The sequence below is a fragment of the Carettochelys insculpta genome, chromosome 4 (genome assembly GCF_033958435.1).
Source record: "Carettochelys insculpta isolate YL-2023 chromosome 4, ASM3395843v1, whole genome shotgun sequence".
NCBI classification, from domain to species: Eukaryota; Metazoa; Chordata; order Testudines; family Carettochelyidae; genus Carettochelys; species Carettochelys insculpta.
In genome coordinates this window covers 58,354,040-58,374,468 of record NC_134140.1, presented here as the reverse complement: position 1 = coordinate 58,374,468, position 20,429 = coordinate 58,354,040, and the positions used below count along the sequence as shown (strand labels likewise).

Sequence of the window (20,429 nt, the reverse complement as noted above, 5' to 3'; positions counted from 1 at the left end):
AAAGAAATGACCTACTTCCTGCTTCTATCATTTGTACTCAAAGATCTGGAGCGGGCACCACTGGCTGGGTTGCTTAATTTTATCACCATTAGCTTGCACGGATAATTTTCTTGAAGTTTGGGGATTGCACTGAGCACAGAATCTAACTCTCTTTGAGTCATGCTTTTGGAGCCAGAGAGAGATGAGGGAGCAGCCTAAATCTCTCTCTCATTTTTATCCACTTCTTCAGAATGGGTGACGAGCATGAAGGTGACGTGGTTCACGGTTACCGAACTGGAGTAATAATTTGGAAATAAGGTGATTTTTATTCAGAAACGGAATGTTCACAAAGAGGACTGTTCTGTGATAGATAATGTGGAGTGGCTTATTCTGCAACAAGTATGCTGGTCACCTTCTCTCAGTAATTACCAGGATACTACAATGGAGTATGCTAATTGCCAAATTGGAGGATACTAATGAGGCGCTGAAATGAATATTCAGTGCCTCATTAGCATGCTGCCCGCTGAAGCACTTCGAAAGTGCTGCTTTCGATAGCACGCAGCTCGGCTACGTGGAGGTCCTTTTCAAAAGGACCCCGCACATTTTGAAATCTCCTTATTCCTATCAGCTGACAGGAATAAGGGGATTTTGGTGTCTGCGCAGGCCTTTCGAAAAGAACCCTGGTGTAGCCATGCCTCGTGATCAAAAGCAGCACTTTCAAAGTGCCACGGTCAGCAGTATGCTACTGAGGCACTGAATATTCATTTCAGTGCCTCATTAATATCCTCCAATTTGCCCATTAGCATGGCCATTTTGAAATTTTGGCCAAGTGTGGCCACAGCCATTGTGGTATGTAGCCTGTTGCTTAAAATCAGGTTCTGTAGCCGATGATGGGAAGATAGCTAATATAATGCTTTTTAATTTTTAGAAAAGGCAAAGGAGGCAATCTTGGCAACTGCAGGCCAGCAAGTCTAACTCCAGGATAAGAAATTAGTTGACGCTATTGTGAAGAACATAAATATCAGACACCAAGATGAACACAGTATGCTGAGGAAGAGTCAACAAGGTCTTTGAAAAGAGAAATCATTCCTCACTAATCATGTGGACAAGAGTGATCCAGTGGATTTAGTGTACTTGGACTTTCAGAAAGCCTTTTACAAAGTCCCACACCAAAATCTCTTAAGCAGAGGTCCTCTCATAGATCAGCAACTGATTAAAAGATAGGAAACATGGGTAGGAATAAAAAGTCAGTTTTCATAGTCAAAAAAGGTAAATAGAAGGGTCCTCAATGGATCTGCATTGGGATCTGTGTTCAACACAGTGATAAATTATCTAGAAATAGTAAAGAAAAGGGCAACAAAAATTATTAGCGGACATGAAAAAGCTTCCATAAATGAAGCTTAAAAAGTTTGGGGCCTTTACTTAGAAAAAAGATGACAAAGGTGGCATGCAACAGAGATCGATAAAATCATGATGGTGTGGAAGATACGGAAGGGTTTTGTATACCTTTACGTAACACAAGAACCAAGGTTAGTCAATGAAATAAGTACACAGTCAAAATGCAGAGATGCCTCTTTTTTTTGGTTCATCACCATATCTTACTTTATCAACATACAGATGCCAGCTTCTAATTTTCCCTAGAGGTGCTCAACCACTTTCCCCTGGCCTCATGCCCTTCCCTGCTCCCTGCCCCAAGCAGGCCCCATCCCTGTTCCTGTCCCTCACTCTTAGTTCTACAGCATGCAGGAGGTGCTTGGAAAGAAGGGGGAGGAGTTGATTGGCAGGGACTTCTGATGGACAGGGTGGGAGGGGCAAAGAGGGAAGTTGGGCTGCTAAGCATTGAATTATTCTTCTCCATGGTTAAACCATATGACTCCCATTTGGTTTCTTCAATAGTCAATGGGACAATAATTTAATATTAAAAGAGTACACATGCTAGTCATCTTAAGAATTAGCCTTTAAAATAACTTTGATATAGCTATCTGATAATGGTGGGAAAACTACAACCTAGCTAAGCACATAAAACATCTACTTAGATGAAAGACATTCCACAGAGGGGGTGAAAAAAATCTCTGTACAGGTTTATTCAACCATGCATGCCTCATGTGTAACAAGTACAGCACATTACCCACAAACAAATTCTCCATCCACTGTAAGTACACTAAGTTCAGCTAACAGTCCTTAATAAATATTTGATCTTAATTAGACCTAATGGTTGTGTTTGTTTCTCTGCCTCTGTGGTGCTACCACAAAAACAAAAAAAGGCTGCTCCCCCACATTTTAATGCTGCCCTTCAGTTGAGGAGAAATTCAGAGAACACAAATTCTGTTCCATTTCAAGTTAATTGGCTATTTAAAACACATTTTCTTTGTAAAGCTGCGAGAAGAAATGATAAAATTGTTATGAAATGCAAGGTCTCATTTATGAACACTTCAGCAGAATCCCCTGGGCACCAAGAAAGTTCAAACTGTGGTCAAGGACTTTGCTCTGACCTGGGTTGGCTTGCTTACGTTCATTGAACTCATTTGTACGCATAAGTGTTTGCAAAACCAAAACCCAAATAATCTTTCAATATTCAATGTATTTAATTAAAAATCTTGAACAGAAGAGACACAATAGGCTACCTGGGGAAACTGAATCGAATTTACTGTAGTTTGTTTGTTTTAATGAAGAGGTAACTTTGTCAAGGCCTTCCAGAGACTGATCAATTTCCTTCCAGAATGGAAAAGCATTCAGCAAAGCTAAAACCACACCAGATTTATCTTTCACATCATTCTCCAAAATTAATGAATGCAAAAGCATTCTCTACTGAAAAATACTAATAAGATGTTTTGAACTCTTCCTAGTGATGGCTTCAGCAAAATGAAGTATGAAAGAAGTTTGATTTACTGGAGTTTTCAGAAGTTGGGCACATTTTTCTAAGTAAAACTCAATTTCTTAACTTCAGTCTTTAAATTCACATGCATTCATTTACTATGACTTTTCCCGCCCGCAATCAGGTACATCATGTGCTTCATCTGAACAATTATGGTCATTCCCCTGTTTTAAATGGTAAAATAAGAATTGAGTTTTTAATAATGAAACCAAGTTCTGAAGTGAGTTTTGTAACCACAGTCCATTTCCAAGTAAATAAGCATGCACATCACAAATAACAGCTATCACAATTGGCATTAATTGGTGCCCTTGTCAGCAGTTCTAGCAGAGGAACTAAGAATTAAATATATGCACACAGACAGAGCTTTCCAGGCCAGGGACAGAAAAAAGTACAGTACATAAAGTGGTCAAGTACAGCATACAAACTTGTATTGTGACTTCCAGAGCTGCACCCTATTTTATGACCAAAGAGAATTTTTGTTTTCAGGAATATCGAGCCAGTATCTTTTAACACCCTCCTCCCCCGCTGTAAATTGACTTTTAGACTTTTAAATAAATTTTCTCTTGCGGGGAGCACGAAAATGAGAGATTAACTCGGGAGGAAAGGTTCTCCTCCCCTATCACTTTTGTAGGTCTTTAAAGTCAAATATTTCCATAAGACGAATCTGTTACCTCATGTGTCACTCTCAGAAATGGGTGGCCTGAAGATAGGCCCCTAAGTGCATACTTTTGGTGCTCATGTACCTGGTCTGACTTGAATAATATGAGAACTGTTGTGTGCTCAGACAGATAATTTATCTATCAGTATTGTCAATCCCAAGCATGCAAAAATAATGATGTAGGGCCCCAAAATAACGAGACTGGCTTAATAACCAAAAGATATTAAATATTAATACTTATACTATACTTATATACTCTTACTTTGTCTCTGTGTTTTGAACCTTTTAGAAACAATTGGTCACATTTTCTATCTTTTCCTGCAAGCATAGTGCCAAGAAGTTTAACTTTTTAAAAATAAAAGCTAAGATTCTCGTGTAACCATCTAATTCGAGAAAGTGGGATTTTTACAAGAAATCTCAGATATTATGAGATTTCATCTGCAATACACAAGAATTAGCAACACTGATTTAAGTGCCTAAATATGAACATTAGGAGAAAAATTTTCAAAAGCAACTTCAGGGGTCTGCAACCTGCGGCTCTTTAAGGACTTCTTCGTGGCTCCCAAAGCTATAATTGGCACCGCTGGTTATGCAGGTTCACATGGAAATGAAACCTTGTGGTCTGAGGAGGTGAGCAGTTCACTAGTTTCAAGCATTCAGGGCTTAGTATAGTCTGTTTGTAAAATTCTGAATTTATTTTTATAATGTTTCACTGATTAAATTACACTGTAGATAGAATAAGCTAGATTGGGCAGCAACACTTCAACGCCTTGTTGAGACCTAGTTTCAGGCACGAACCCCATACTTCTCATTAGATCTAAAGGAAAGATAACAGTCATTTTGCAAGCAAGTGGCTCCATGTGTTTGGTCACTGAAATGGTATTGGCTGTCATTTTAAAGTGGATTGCTCCCCTACCCTTCCAACTTGATGAATAGGACCACAGCTGAACCATCAAACAATCTTACATTTCCAGTGCAAGTTAACTTTCACCAGTGCAATCCTCCATGGTTTACAGCTTCAAACAAACGGGAAGAGAGGCAAGAAAACCACAACTACCTTCACCCCATACTTCAAAAGCTTCAGAAAGCAGTTGCTTATTTCACCAGATTTAAAGAGAGCTGAGTCACTTATACAGCTAATTTTTCTGCACACTTGCACCAGGGTCAGAGTGGAACACTATCTGCATAAAAGCAGACTGTATTGAAAATTAAGTGTTTGTAATATATTTACATGGCATAATATTTTGGAAACAAATATTTTGGTAAGCTAAAAACTATGTTCAGGGATGTGATGTAGATAGCTTTCTAGCTCTAACCACCTTGACTCAGCATAGTCAAAACATATCTATGGTTCTCTAGACCTGTGCAACCCCAATTCTGCCACACTTACAGCCAACCACAAACAGCCTGAATGAAATTAACATGATTACTTGTGAACTAAGATGCACAACACAAAGACAGAAAACTGGATCATACACTACTTGTTTTTATAGCTGTGTTGCAAATTCCACAGGACTTAATGCATGTGGATGATCTTTTCCTTTTAGTAGCAAAATTCTCAGTTTTCACTTTTGTTACTGTGGCTGTTGGTACCACTTTAGCTTAAACTGAAGCTGTGTAATGAAGAAGAAATAATTTGGAAAAGGGACAAAAATGTAACTAGCAAGACATCTGCCCCATTAACTGCAACATTCATTCCACTTAATGATTCACTGGAAAGAAACGTCACAGTAAGAACCCAGTTGCTCTGCCAATTAATTCCTGAACATATTTGGAGAAACTGGTAGGGTTTGGGGGAAAAACATTTTAGACAAACTAGGTGAAGTGTGTAGATCTCTTTCTGACCCATGAAAATAATCCAAATAAAGAAAAACAAAGTCATCTTTGGACAAAGCTGAATAAATGATTCAAAGCAAGAGCGGCAGAGGGAATGAGAGATTGTTTCCATTAGTTAGTTTCAGGTTCAACAATTTTGTCATCATAGCCATCTTCAAAACATAGAAATCCTATTTCTAATTTTATTTTCCCCTCTTTTTCCTTGACCTAACTCCTTTAACTTTCAGTCAAACTTACTCCTAACTTACACAAATTAAAAGCGGAGTCAGGCCTGTAACGTTTACTACTGCTAAATTCAATTCTATATTTAAGCTGTTTAAGCACAACCCTCCCTTGTAGACAGTGTATACTCTTCAAGAGGGAACAGACACATTCAAGATAAAAATGTCTTACGGCATTTCCAGGCAACCATGGCCTCTATGTCTACTGCACTTTCAAAAGGGTCAATTTTTCAATGAGAGCTAAATAATACAATATGTCAAAATCAGTTTAGCATGAACAAGGATTTCATCTTTGAGATCACATTGATTGAAAATATAGCTTAGCATTGCTAAAATAAAGCCAACTTGAACTTCTACATATACATGGTAACTTAAAAACAGTATAAGAAACATATATGTCAAGCACCTTATTTTTTAGTTTGAAATTAACAATGAAACTCACTGTTAAAAAACAAGTCAGGAACTCATTCTGTCCAGGATCAAGAGAAAACTGACACAATTTTAACTGTCATAACCCTTACATATTTATGTTATAAACTATTCATGCATGTGAGAGTAAGCATTATTAAAAATGAATGTTGTGGATACTCATAGGTCCAAATTTTCAAGGCAGAATGACATGTAAGTTGTATGGCACCACACATATAAAAATTATTCAAATCAGGACAGACAGATCACAGTACATGCAGAAGCCATGCATTTGCAAACACTAATTAATACATTACATATTTTTCAAACAGAGATCTCAAAAAGCATTTTACAAATATGACTATTTTCATAATTCTCAATGACTGTGTCTACACTAGCCCTACTGCTGACAATTTAATGTAAATAAGAAATCTCGAAAATGCAAAATAGTGGCTCATTTGCATATGCACACAGTTAATGTCCATATTCACAAGGCTAATTTGCATTTCACAGCAGAAATCAAGCTTTGTAGACAAGGGTTCTGCCGGCAAAACCCCCCTTTGTTGGCAGTCCTTATGCCTGGAAAAAAATCATGCATAAGGGGCTGCTGACAAGGGGGGTTTGTGCTGGCAAAACCCCCACCTATATTAACTTCTGTTGTGATATGCAAATTGGTCTTATGAATATGCACAATAGAGATGAGGAATTAAGGCACAATAAAATTAAGTGCATTTAACAGAGTGACCTCATAACAGAGTAAACCAGGTCTTCTGTGGTGCAGCCACTAGTGTACCTCAGTTCTTCACTCAGCACTTACTGATCTAGTGCGTGCAAATGCATGCTTACATGTACAAATGCAGGGCCTCAGTTCTGTCCAGGTCTGGGCAGCTACAAACAGGTAGTCACGGATTTGTCTGTTGACATCTGTTATGTTTTTACAGTCTTTCTACAAACATGGAGATTCATGACTTTTTTGTTTTGTTTTCCTTCCCCATTCAATAAAAGCTGCAAAAATAATGCTGTGATTTAGGGCTTAAACGTTATATTTGAAAACTTGTACCCTGTTTATGCCTCATAGTATGGCAGTGGATGGTTTTTGTAGGATCTTCTATTGATATTGCTGTGCAGCATACTTCATAAATGGTTCTAGATTCCAATGACTGCCACAGTATGCGACTCAGTCCCTGAGGGAGTTACCTTTCTTCATCTAAGTAGCACAATTCTGCTTTCACAGACAGAATTCTAGAAACCTGCCCAATAGGCCTCAAACTGTCATGCAGAGAAACCACCTGATAAATCAGGGTTACTACACGAAAGGCCTTGTTGAAGCAATTCAACTTCTCTGCCCTTCCAAGGAGCTGCTTTCCCTCTGTCATCTCAATTTACAAGACAAAGATCTGAGCTGCTTTCATGGTGGAATTATTTTTAGTTCAGTGTTTCTCAGGATGGACTTCAGTTGCAAAAACAAAACAAAACTAATCCCAATTAAAAAGACAAGTGATTGAGTGAAAAAAAAACTCTCATGGTTATACCAAGTGGCCTAAGATGAAAAGAATTTCTCAGTGGAATAGCAGCCTACGTTCTGTTCACTCTGCACATACACATAGCTATCCCCGTTTTATAATTAGAAGTTAACTAATACTAACAGACCTGCCATGTCTCACTCATCTTGATGAAGTTTCTTAAACTTTTACTATTTGAAAGATGCTTTTATAGCACCCACCTGTTATGAATGTGTGTTGTTTCAGTCAGACACCATACCATGACTTTTAATGGGACTCTGCGCTAGAAGATTTCTTCCAGAATCTCACACTACACAGAAACATGCTCTATGGAGAGAATACATGATACAGCAGAACCTGAGTTATAGACATCTTGGGAAGACTCATCTGTCCCACTGGTACATTTTCCAAGATACATTTCAAAGATGAATAATATACTAATTAATTTTTGATAAATGATTTTATAGTTGTGTTCTCTAGCTATGTCAAGCTCTACACAAAATATGAAAAGCCATGCCAGAATGAATATATTTTAATATTTTGCTGCTGCATTTATATAAATATGAATGACAAAGGATTTAATGAGCTGTTAATTCATACAGACCTTCATCATCAGTTTCTCTTAGTGAGAAAATTATCACTATGCTTTCAGGTAGGAATTTACTAATGTTAGCTGCCAGCGTGTATAACCTTACACAGCAGAACATGAATAGTGTTAACACTGACAGATTATATAGCAACAGCTGCAGAGAAAGAACCATATGTTAAATGAAGATGTGTTGTTAAGATGTTGGTCAAAAGGAACCTAAAAGGAAAAAAAATACAAGTGGAAAGACTATTGTCAGAAAATCTATGAATACAAGGCTAACTACATACTACTGCCTGAGGAAACTACAGAACATTTGTAATCTTCCTGAAAACACCATCCTTGCCATCCTGGATGTAGAAGCTCTTTACACCAATATTCCACACGAGGATAGACTGCAAGGTATCACGAATACCATGCCTGATGATGATACGGCACACCTGGTGACTGAGTTGTGTGTCTTTGTCATCACCCATAACTATTTCTGATTTGGGACAATTTATACCTTCAAGTCAGTGGGACTCTTATAGGCACTCACATGACTCCATGACATGCCAACATTTTTCATGGCTGACCTGCAACTACATTGCTTTAGCTTCTGACCCTTACCACTCCTCCTCTACTTCACTACATCGATGATGTTTTCATCATATGGACCCATGGTTAAGAAGACCCTTGAAAAATTCCACAGGGATTTCAACAATTTCCACCCCACCATCAACCTCAGCCTGAACTATTCCACACAAGAGGTCTATTTTCTGGACACTACAATGCAAATCAATGAAGGTCACATTAATACCACTATATACCAGAAATCCACTGACTTACCTACATGACTCCAGCTTCCACCCAAAATACATCACATCCACTGTCTACAGACAAAGCCTAAAATATAACCTTTTCTGCTCCAATCCCACTGACAGAGACTAAAACCTGTAAGATCTTTATCAAGCATTCATAAAACTTAGTCACCTGGGGAAGTAAAGAAACAGCTTGACAGAGCCAGATGAGTACCCAGAAGTCACCTGCTTCACTATAGGCCCAACAAGGAAAACAACAGAAACCACTTGTCATCGCATATAGCCTTCAGCTTAAATCCCTCCAGTGCATCACTGACAACCCACAACCTATACTGGAATATGATCTCTCATTCTCACAGGCCTTGGGTGACAGGCCAGTCCTCTCCTACAGGCAGCCACCCAACCTGAAGAAACTACTCTTCAGCAGCAGCACACCATACCACAGAAACAGTAACCCAGGAACCTATCCCTGCAACAAACCGCATTACCAACTCTGTCCACACATCTATGCTAGCAACATCATCATGGGACCTAACCACATCAGCCACACCATCAGGGGTTCATACACCTGCACATCCATTAACATGATATATGGCATCATGGGCCAGCAATGCTCCTCTACCATGTACATTGGACAAACTGGACAGTGTCTGTGCCAAAGGATGAATGGATATAAATCCGACATCAGAAACTGGAATACACATAAACCTATAAGGGAACACTTTAACCTTCCTGGACATTTAGTAATGGATTTAAAAGTAGCCATTCTTCTACAAAAGGATTTTACCACAAGATTACAGAGGGAGACATCTGAATAAAATTCATTTGCAAATCTGACACATTTAAATTAGGCCTTGACAGATATCTCAATTGCTTTTTGCGTTACAAGAACAATTTCCCACCTTTGATATAAACAGGAATGGCACACATCCTACATAACTTAATTCGCCTCATCTACTGGTCCTACCAGTGGCAGATAACACCCTTTTCCCCTCTCCTTCCTTCCCTGCCAGCTGTATAAACCATGGATTTGAATTGTCTACTCCAATAATCTGAAGAAGTGGGTCTTACCCATGAAAGCTCATTATCTAATAAATTTGTCAGTGTTTAAGGTGCTACAGGACTGTTTGTTTTTTGTGAAACAACAGATTAATACAGATACCCCTCCGAGACTCTCTTCAGGGCATTTTGGTTTGTTTCCATTCAATGCCTTATTTTAATACTCAGTTTTTCCTCTATGGAACACATCCTATCATCATCTGATGTGACATTAGTTGCCCTGGATGTCCCAAGTTTTATGCAATGTGTCTGGGAGCATAAAGGCACTAATGGGGAATTTGAAGGGGGAGGAATAAGTTGAAATATTAAGTATCTGCTTCAGCAGTAATGTAAATAAGACAAGAGAGTATTTAATTTCCACAATGCTAATATGACATCATTCTTCAGGACCTGTAAATGCCTGTAACTAAATGGGGGAAAAAAATCAGACATTCCGTAAGGAATTTAGTTGCCCCATTGCACACCTGTCATGCTTTGAACTAACACAAACAGATTATTGAGCATTCCAAAGCTAGGTATTAAGAAAGGCCAAAGATTATACAAAACGATATTATTATTGGATTATGTATATTGCCCTGATGGCAACATGACTGGTTTACCTTCTCATACATCAGCAGTTCTATCTGCAATCTAATTACTGCATGAAAAGAATGGTGGCACAATAGGAAGGCAACACAGATAAAGACAAGGAATGAAAAGGGGCTCATCAGCAATGTTAACTCAACAGCATTTACATTGTGGAGAAGCTTTTAGCAAAGGAAACACAATTTGTGCTTCCTCTCTCTACCTTGAGACAGCTCTTCTTTAGGGTCTCAGGAACAGAGGAATGGAGCTGCAAAAGCAACTGTCCTCTCTCATGTTTCTGCAGAGACCAGGGAAGAATGTCATATTTGGAGTCTCTGCCACACATGGATTTAGTTTGCCACTTTTTTGTTTTGTTTTTATTAAACTAGAAAAAAAAATCCGTAAGGTGGACCAAACAGTTAACCTTTCTAGGCTTTAAGGCAGCATATACATGTTTATGCCTCCCTGAATGCTAAAAAGTACTGAATATTTAGGAATTTAAGCCAATAATGACACACATTAGTCATGTAAACACTAATATACACAGACTAGCACATCTTCATACATGAACTTATATAACATTCTTTACAGTAGTTCATAACTTTACTATTATGATGCAAAGTGCTCTATAACACCTACATATTATTAAACCAATATTTTTCAAACTAAACCATACACTTATGCTAATTAGCATTTTCCACTGAAACTATTTTGATGGAAAATGGAGTTTTCTATTAAACTACATTTTTGACAATAATCTTTGCTTTCCTCAATGATTTCAATTTTCCACCAAAAAAGTCTGAGAACTGGAAACTTTTCCAGTTCTCATTTGAAAACCAGAAATATTTTGCCTTTTAAACAAATATTTAAATTCTGATATGCTATCTCAGTGGTTCATAAAAATTGTAATTTTAAATGTTTCACATCTCCTTTCTCCTCCGTGACTGGTGTCCCATTCAGATTTAGTTTCCCATGACGTACTGCTTTAGTACTTCTACTATGCATTTCCTTTCCTGATAAAGAAGGGAATCCATGGTGCCTCATGGGAAAAATAGTCTGATCAAGGATCCTTTCCTGTAGAGGAGAATGTACCTAAAGTACAACTTCATTGAAGCCTCACAGTGATACTTGTAAATTGAGTTATGCTGGTTTTAGTTTTTTGAGCAAAAAGTCAAAATTTTCCATCATGGATATTCCAATTTGTTCAGAGACAAAGCAGAAAAATTGTCAGCCCCAAATGTGAATTATTTGGGAAAGTTATAAGCATATAAAATAAGGAGACTGCCAACAAAACAATTCCTCACAAACTGCAGAAGGCTCATCAGGGCTCTTATAAAACTTTCTCCAAAATTCTCTCTCTGTGGATTTAGCTAGCAACCCCACTTGCTAGCTCTTGAGCAAATGGGAGTCCTCCAGGTGTAAGGATGTATCCCAAGTCAAAGATTGCTGAGGGTGAGGGAGAAGGAATGTCTTCCTTTTCTCCCATTAGGCAGCACTGGGGAAGGAGAGAAAAAGTAGAGCCCTTCTCCCAGCAACCAGTGTGAAGTGAGAAAGGGGGCAGTTTTTACCTCTTATGCCATCATGTCACAACCATACAGGTCTACATAATGCGGATGACCTGCAACAGTGCAATGAGATAAAGTAACCATTGTGATGATACATCAGGATATAATTGATTTGTGACTCCATGACTATTAGAGGACAAACAGTTGTCCAGCTGATAAAGGTCTTCATTCAGCATGAGACTTTTTCATAGTACACATGAACAAATCTAAAGAATAGCAAGCATGATTCTGTCACCTTCAACTGCCTGTGCTGAGCCGCATGTGCCTAGTGGGGTGACCACATTTGTGGCTTTCAGTTAGGTACGCAGACATGCTCAGCCAGTTGACTCTGGTGCACCCTTTTCTCGTCATTATGTAGTGAAGAGGGAAGTGTGCTGTTCAACACACAATGGATGGCTTTCAGTCACCCTGGACACTTTATTCCACCAAGTTTTAAACAAACATTCTCTTGCATAATTTTTTCAACAGGTTAAAATATTGTTTTAAACAACATTCCAATAATCTGTGCCACTGTTAAGTGTGTATAACTCAATAATTTCCAGGGGTGTTTACAGATGCTCACAGATGGCAGAACGGACATTGAAATCAAATTCTTTATCAGTATGAAAAATTCCTACTGCACAAGTAATCCTAGCTATCAGGATAGAACCTTAATTATTTCTAGGAGCAACACATCCCCAAAGGAATCGCTGCGATCATGGGGTGGGATGCGGGGAGGGAAAGGGACCTCTATATCAGGAAGAAATCAAGGAAATTTTGAGCTGTCCCATTTGATCAGATGAGTAGATTCCATTATCAAAAAAGCTTCCACATACTTCTCTGTTTGAATTTGTACAGGCAGCATTGACAGGTCACATTTGTTTATTTAGCCAACACTAACTGCTCAGAGTGCTCCTTTACTCTCCAAACACATTTCATTACATGATACACTGCTAGGCTATTCAGGACTTACAAGGCTCCCTGGAAGCACATCAGTTAAGTAAAATTAAAAAAAATGCAAACCAGGAAGTTTATTATTTTTTTTTTACTGAGACATTTGACATCATCTTTGGAGAGTGAACAAAGACACACTGTCAAGGGGAGAAACCTGCACAAAATGTTACTGTGTGTTTTTCATAAATGCAGAGGTATATTTAAGGAAAGAAAGACATTCCACTGCTCCCCTGAGACTTCCTTCATTCATCTGAATTATATATAGTGTCACATTAACACGACCACAATTCAGGTTGTGTCAGCATTTTACATATTAACTCCTAATTGCAGGAGCTTATTACTAGGACATTAAAATGAATGCTAGGCTGAAATGTAGCATTACAGTATTTGGTCTCAGTTCCAGAGCAATTTTATTTGACCATATTTTTTATAACAAAATGTCTCATCATTTTAAAATGGAGCAAGTAGAAAGTTCCCATTTACAGACATTCCTGCACCCTTGTTTTACATAACTCAAATATTATTCTGATAAAAATATTTGGAAAGTGCTAAGAATAAAATTTTGTTGTCCTTTCCCCCCACAACCCCCAAGAGGATCTGCCGGATTGCTGAGACTCATGCTTCTTCCAGACTTCCATCTACGAGCATGTACCCATCTCACCAGCGAGCACCTTGAAGCAACTAACCTTCTGTCTAAAGAGAATTCCTTTCTGAGACCTCAATCATTTCTCCATAATGGACATTCCACAGGTGGACTGTAGCTCATTTGCCCCAACTCACAATGGTTAATGGATATGACAAGCTGTTGTTGCTGTATGGTAGAAGAGCTGAGCGAGGAAAGAGCGATCAAGCTGGGAGAAAGAGGAAGTCAGGCCTTTTAGTGAGGGACCAGAATGCAACAGGCTTGCTGTTCAGGAAGGTGAACAGGTGCTAGGGGAGGAGAAAAGGTGGCTTGTGAGAAGCGTGTGGGAGACAGTGGCTGGGATGGCCCAGTCCGGAAGCACAGACGGTTGATTCCTTTTGGTCATACAGAGGGATGTAGCTTGACAAGGTGGTTTCGTCTGATAAAATTAAATGGTCAAAAGCAGGTCACTGGATGATTATGCATCACTCCTCTATCTGTTTGCATGGCCATTAGCAGGCGAGGAAGTGTCAGCCAGAGGTATGCCTGCTTAGCCATACAAATTACACAGTGCACCAGGCTTCCTAACTGCCCACAGTTATTAACACCTGCTCGCCTGCAGAAGCAACAGTCCAGGAATGGGATCCAGATTTCCCAAAGCAGCATGGGTGGTAGGAATAAGAGGCAAAAGAAGCCACTGCCTCCCCTGGATCTTAGTGCCCAACCTCTTTTCTCTTCCGACTGTTCCTGCAGGCTCCTGCTGCAGCCTGGCGAGTCTTCCTTTGGCATCCAGTAACTTAAAAGTTAAAAAGCCTTCCAGCTTGCTGAATGTATTAGCATAACACCGACACTATGAAAAGAGCTAGGAAGTGGTAATGAAGCCATCTAACAAGCATTTGCTAACCCACAGGTATATACACAGGTTAGACCTCCCTGGTTTGCCACTCTCAGGATGTGATCCATCCCAAATGAGGGATTTTGCTCGATCAGGGGTGGTTACTTCCTGCTCCTGGACCCCTGGCCACCAACCTGGATTTGTTCCTGGCCCCCTGCCCCTCCAGTAATTCAGCTGGCTCCATTCCCAGCCCTTGGCTGTCAGATCAGCTCTTCTCCTGGCCCTGACTGGACTCCCAGCCAGTCCCTGTGGCTCTGTGATACAGGGACTCTCTGGTCTAGCAACTTCAGGAGCAAGGATCAGAATGACCTGGACCAGATAGATTCGAACTGCATTGTCAGTTTCTGAATTTACTGACAAGAAAAAACAGTTGTGCATTACCTATTTACTCAGAACCTGTTAGTTTACAGAATCTGAGTTTAAACTTTGCTTTAAATATTTCATTGGTTTGTTGCTGAAGATTATTAAAATCACATCTCTAAAAAATCTCTGCATATATGATTTATAGATGCACAATCTGAATATACATCCTTAGCCTTAAATGCCTGGATATTCAGACTTTTTTTTAGTAAATTCTTCAAAAGACCACCCTTACCTAAAATACACATTTAAATTATCATAGTACAAGATCTAAAATCTTCTGTCCATCCCGGCTAATGTAATTGTTCTCCCTTCTCACACACACCCTCGCATCCCCTGGTGAAGAGAGCCCTTCTGACTATTTGAAGAACTGGTTTTAAGAGAACTCTCCAACAAAATCGCTAATATAGAAAAACCTTTGTTATACTTCAAATCTTTGGGCACATTTTTAACATAAACATATACTGAATTTTCCTAAACCTGTCTATTGTTATGGAGATCATACACACTAAATTAGCATGCTCCCTTTTTCCTAAAAGCGATGAACATTATTATGAGTGGCACACTGCTCTGACTGGAATGATTACTTTATGAAGGCTTAAAAGTACATTTAAAATATAATGATCAGCTTAGAAATACCGATTAAGAGAGGAGTCGCCTCATGTATTCCACAGTATTTAATGTTGTGTTCTGCAAGACAGATGACATGCCCTTATTACCAAGTTTCTGCAAATAAATCTCTGACAATCCTGTAACTGACATTTTTTAAATTCCCAAATTTAGTACTTTTTATTAGGTAAACTGGCATGCAGTGGAAAACATGCTCAATTTTCTTTAGAAAGAAAATGTAGAAGAATAATTTTTTCAAATGTTATTCACTACATTTGGGTTTGGGGATTTTGCTGGAATGGGTTAGCAAGGAGAGAAAGGAGAAGGGAGACAGTAGAGAGGGTGCAGGACCTGGAGTGGAGCAGGGGTGGAGTATGGATGGGGCCACAGGCAGCAAATTCAACCACCCCCATGCGTAGCAGTGGAAAATACTAGCACAGAGCTCAAACTTAGACCTGCATTTCTGATGAACAAATATCACAAGACATACAAGATGTTAATTTTTACACATCTCTATATTTTTTACCAAAATGTATACCATACAATAAGACAACATGCATATTTCATATGTTTATCAGACTGTTTTTCTTTTTACAAAAGGTAAACCAAAAATCCTCCCCCCATTACAAAATTAAATGAGTTAGGAAGCCCAGTAGCAGCTTTTTAATAGAATTGACCCTGAAATTTTCCCCTCATGTAATATTTAATACAGAACCTACTGTATTTTTAAACATAGCTCTGCTTTGATATGTGGTCCAAGGTTTCAACAAACTTTTTTTTAATGTAAACTCTAATTTTAGGGTTTTCTATGGCAAAGTTTGAAAAACCAATTATGCTGAACTGAGGCATACAGTACACAAGAACGTAGTAATTGTGGTGAGCCAGTGGTCCACAGTGTATCTGAACTGATGGACTGTGTCTCAAAAGCTGTCATTTAGTGCTAGCTTCTGGCTTAGAAAAGTCATTGCATGCAGCAAGAAGCTGATCAAAGCTTGAAAAATTGATTGATCTCAAAAATGGAAGAATTGGTTTAGCTTTTTAAGAGTATTTCTTCATTTTTGCCATAGGAAGGACAAATAGAGGAATGTAGCCAACAAATAAAAATTTTCATTCAGAAGGTGTTGGCATAGCCTCATAGCAAAATATTTCCCCTCCAGAAATAGCTTAACACCCCATAATCAAACCAAATTGTGTTTGAAGTACAGAGATCAAAATACTTTGAAAACCCTAAGTCACATCAAGTATGCTTATAATAGAGTAAAAGGGAAATTACAGAAATATTTTATTAGTAGGTTATAGATGCCTGATGGCAATTGTGCCAACACCACATATTATTTAAGTTAATATAGTAATTAATATCATTGAAAGAAAAAAAATCAAATCTTACATGGCTTGTATCAACAACATTTTAGATTATCCATTGTCTCAGCAGCACATGCAACAAACAAGCAAGCCAAGCAACACTAGTGAATTAATGGAAAAGATGATTTTAAAATATTAAGGGTTTAAGTTTCTATATTTGAGAAATTCTGTTGACTTAGCTCGTTGCATTCTATTGATTTTCAAATACTAAAATGAGGAAGAAATCTAAGAATACAATGATATAGGGTTTTGCTTTAGATAAAACAACCTGAGAGCTAAATTATTAAAATTAATGTTAATACCTTCCCCTTCTACAATGCACTACATATAAATTTAGATTACTCTTTCAGAGAGCCTCAAAAAAGACACAGCAGGACTTAGGCTCCTGCCTCTGTATAACATGATTGGTTTTGCACTTATGTACAGAAATAGAACATTTTGCTGAGAAAGACTAGTAATAAGTGGCAGGTTCTCTCCGAACATTGGCTAAATAATCAACAAGGTCAGTCACAACTGCAGTAAGAAAACAAATCCTTAACAATATATAAAACTTACCAGAGACGCAAGCCTGGCTGTTTCTGAAGTGCAGAGGAAGTAAGAGCTTTTGCCCTTGTACATGAAGCTCTTGTTTATTTAGCCCTTTTTGAAGATTTGCCCTCCAAAGGCGTACGTCAAATCCAAGAATCTGCAGGGAGAAAGAGAAAAAGGGCTAAGAGAGTAAAAGAGTCTGTTCTGCAGGCTGATACTACTGTTCTAGGAGCATTTGAGCTATTTTCAGCAGCAGACTGGTTTGCCTACAATCAGGATGAAAATGCAAAACACTCACACACATAGAAATCAGGAAACCCACAACAACAAATTCGTGCATTGTCCACATTTTCATTTAAAGAAACAGAGGGAACAAGTAATGTTGATGAGGGAAAACAGTGAAAAACCCACTAAGGCTCTACTACCTCTGGGCTCAGAAACCTCTATGTTTTCTTTTAGCTCAGAAAAGTAGTTTTAAGCTTACTCACCACTGCAGATGATGCTCTATCTCCACTAAATGGTTTCTTTCTGAGCTGGAAGGGATCTCTCATTTACTCATTTTGTATTCAAGTATGTTTCATCTAGCTAGTGTCAGAGTCTGACAGCAACTGAGTTTCCTAGCAATTTATTTTCAGTGTGCATCTAACATTGTCAGTTTCATCAAGTGTGCTGGTTTTTGAGTGTCTGACCATTTCCAACTATGGCTTGAGACTATTGATGCACTAGTTCATCTGTCAATAAGGACCAGGAACACTTTAGTGACTTGATGGAGTTACCCACTTACCTGTCCCCTCCACCCCCACCTCACCGCAAAAAATGACAAGGACAACAAAGCATTTGTTGACTGTGGGCTAGTGATCACAAAAAAATTAGCATCATGCTCTTCAGGTGCACAAAACTAACTTCTTTCTGGGGTTACAGATAACATCAGTGTATTAAAACCAGGGAAAAATCAGGCATCATAACAACTTTCTGTGACTTGTCCAGCAAAGAAACATTTCAGCGTGTCCTCTCTAAATCTTTTCCTACCAATTGTGACAGGCACAGCTTACTGTATGTCATCAAGACAACTTCTCACATCCAACCACATCACAAGTTCATGCTGGCTAGATTGTAAAATACTTTATTATAGTTTTAAATCTAGCTCAGATTTTTACATAATTGGTTCTCTCATTTGCTTAGGTTTTATGAACTAAAACACTGCAGCTTCAGGTTCTCATTTCTTGATGAATGGTATGAGAGTGGTTGGCATCTGAGGAGTGTATTTGCTGATGCATGAATCAGGAAAAACAGACAAAAATACAGGAGCTCAAGAAACCAAAATAAGCAATTTAAACAAAAACAGGAGTGACAAATGTCCAATTAAAAATAGCATGCTCACAAACTATATTTCAGCACCAACCACAGTGATAAAGCTGTTCAAGTGTGAAAATGAAAAGAACCTATTTTCTTCTGTGTAAGGGGAAGAACTCTCACAAAACGGATCCATACCATTGCAGTACCTCGGTTAAGAACAATCGCTAACAACGTAACCACTAAGTATCTGACTGCTAAATTAAGCATTATTATTGCTTCATTCCAAGTTGTCAGTTTCTATTGATACCATGTGATTAGAATGAAGGAAATGCCCAGTCCCCTTCTCAACTGTCAGACTGATCAATCTTACTTCAAATATTCATCTACTGAAGAATGGAAGAGTTCAGCCCTATTGTACTTTTCAGTGATATCGCTGTACAGACTCAGGTTTAAGAACTCCTAAATCATGCTTTTTACATTTATTTTTTAAACTGGATTAACTTTGTGAATGTTGGATCAGTTACAACCTTGTGACTCATTAAGATCTTCTCAGCTGGAACAGAATATAGACTGTAAATACATAAGACAAGTGCACTACGCCATTAAAATTTCATTTTTCTAGACATCACATACTCACTAATACATTGCCATGGTAATGGAGAGGTCAAATCACTGTGTACTGATGCACATAAATTAATCCTGATAGCCCATATATTCTCACAATCAAAACATTGCAACATTAAAGCCATCTCTGAATATTATGTTATCACTTAAGATACTGTAATGTTTGCTGCTATGCAGTACTCTATAATGTGAAACAAGTGCCTCAGAAGACAGCCGTTTACTACAGAGCTCCCCGATTTATTGTCAGCACCTAATCCATCTCAGCACCATGTTCATTATGTGTTCTTTGCAATTTATTCCATGTAAATCAGAACATACCTGTTATCTTTCATAGCATTTATTAACCATGATCAGTAGTATGGCTTTATTTATATTTTATATTACATATTTTATTTATATTTTATGTACTGCTTATATTTATATGTTAATCATTCATTTTAGTTACTGGATATAAATCTTATCAGATGATGGTTAGTTATGAAAAATGTTATAGGCTACGTCTACACGTGAAGCCAACAAATAACGTCTACACGTCCTCCAGGGCTGGCAACGTCGATGTTCAACTTCGACGTTGCGCGGCACCACATCGAAATAGGCGCTGCGAGGGTACGTCCACACGCCAAAGTAGCACACATCGAAATAAGGGTGCCAGGCACAGCTGCAGACAGGGTCACAGGGCGGACTCAACAGCAAGCCACTCCCTTAAAGGGCCCCTCCCAGACACAGTTGCACTAAACAACACAAGATACACAGAGCTGACAACTGGTTGCAGACCCTGTGCCTGCAGCATGGATCCCCAGCTGCCGCAGCAGCAGCCAGAAGCCCTGGGCTAAGGGCTGCTGCCCACGGTGACCATAGAGCCCCGCAGGGGCTGGAGAGAGAGCATCTCTCAACCCCCCAGCTGATGGCTGCCATGGAGGACCCGGCAATTTCGACGTTGTGGGACGCGGATCGTCTACACGGTCCCTACTTCGACGTTGAATGTCGAAGTAGGGCACTATTCCAATCCCCTCATGAGGTTAGCGACTTCGACGTCTCGCCGCCTAACGTCGAAGTTAACTTCAAAATAGCGCCTGACGCGTGTAGCCACGACGGGCGCTATTTCGAAGTTAGTGCCGCTACTTCGAAGTAGCGTGCACGTGTAGAC

General features: G+C 38.9%; 1 protein-coding gene across 4 annotated transcripts in view; it reads right to left on the bottom strand.

Annotated features, from left to right (window-relative positions):
• The window catches only part of SORBS2 (sorbin and SH3 domain containing 2), a 238,661-nt gene that overhangs the window by 197,017 nt on the left and 21,215 nt on the right, over positions 1-20,429 (bottom strand). For 3 of the 4 annotated variants that reach the window (XM_074992898.1, XM_074992905.1, XM_074992904.1), the window contains exon 2: positions 17,390-17,519. Coding sequence is in view for 1 of the 4 variants with exons in the window: in XM_074992900.1 (XP_074849001.1) it covers positions 7,701-7,741 (41 nt within the window). In the remaining 3 variants the exon portion in view is untranslated. Of the gene's footprint in view, positions 1-7,700; positions 7,807-17,389; positions 17,520-20,429 lie in introns of all 4 variants that reach the window. The other variant, XM_074992900.1, reaches the window with a different exon arrangement.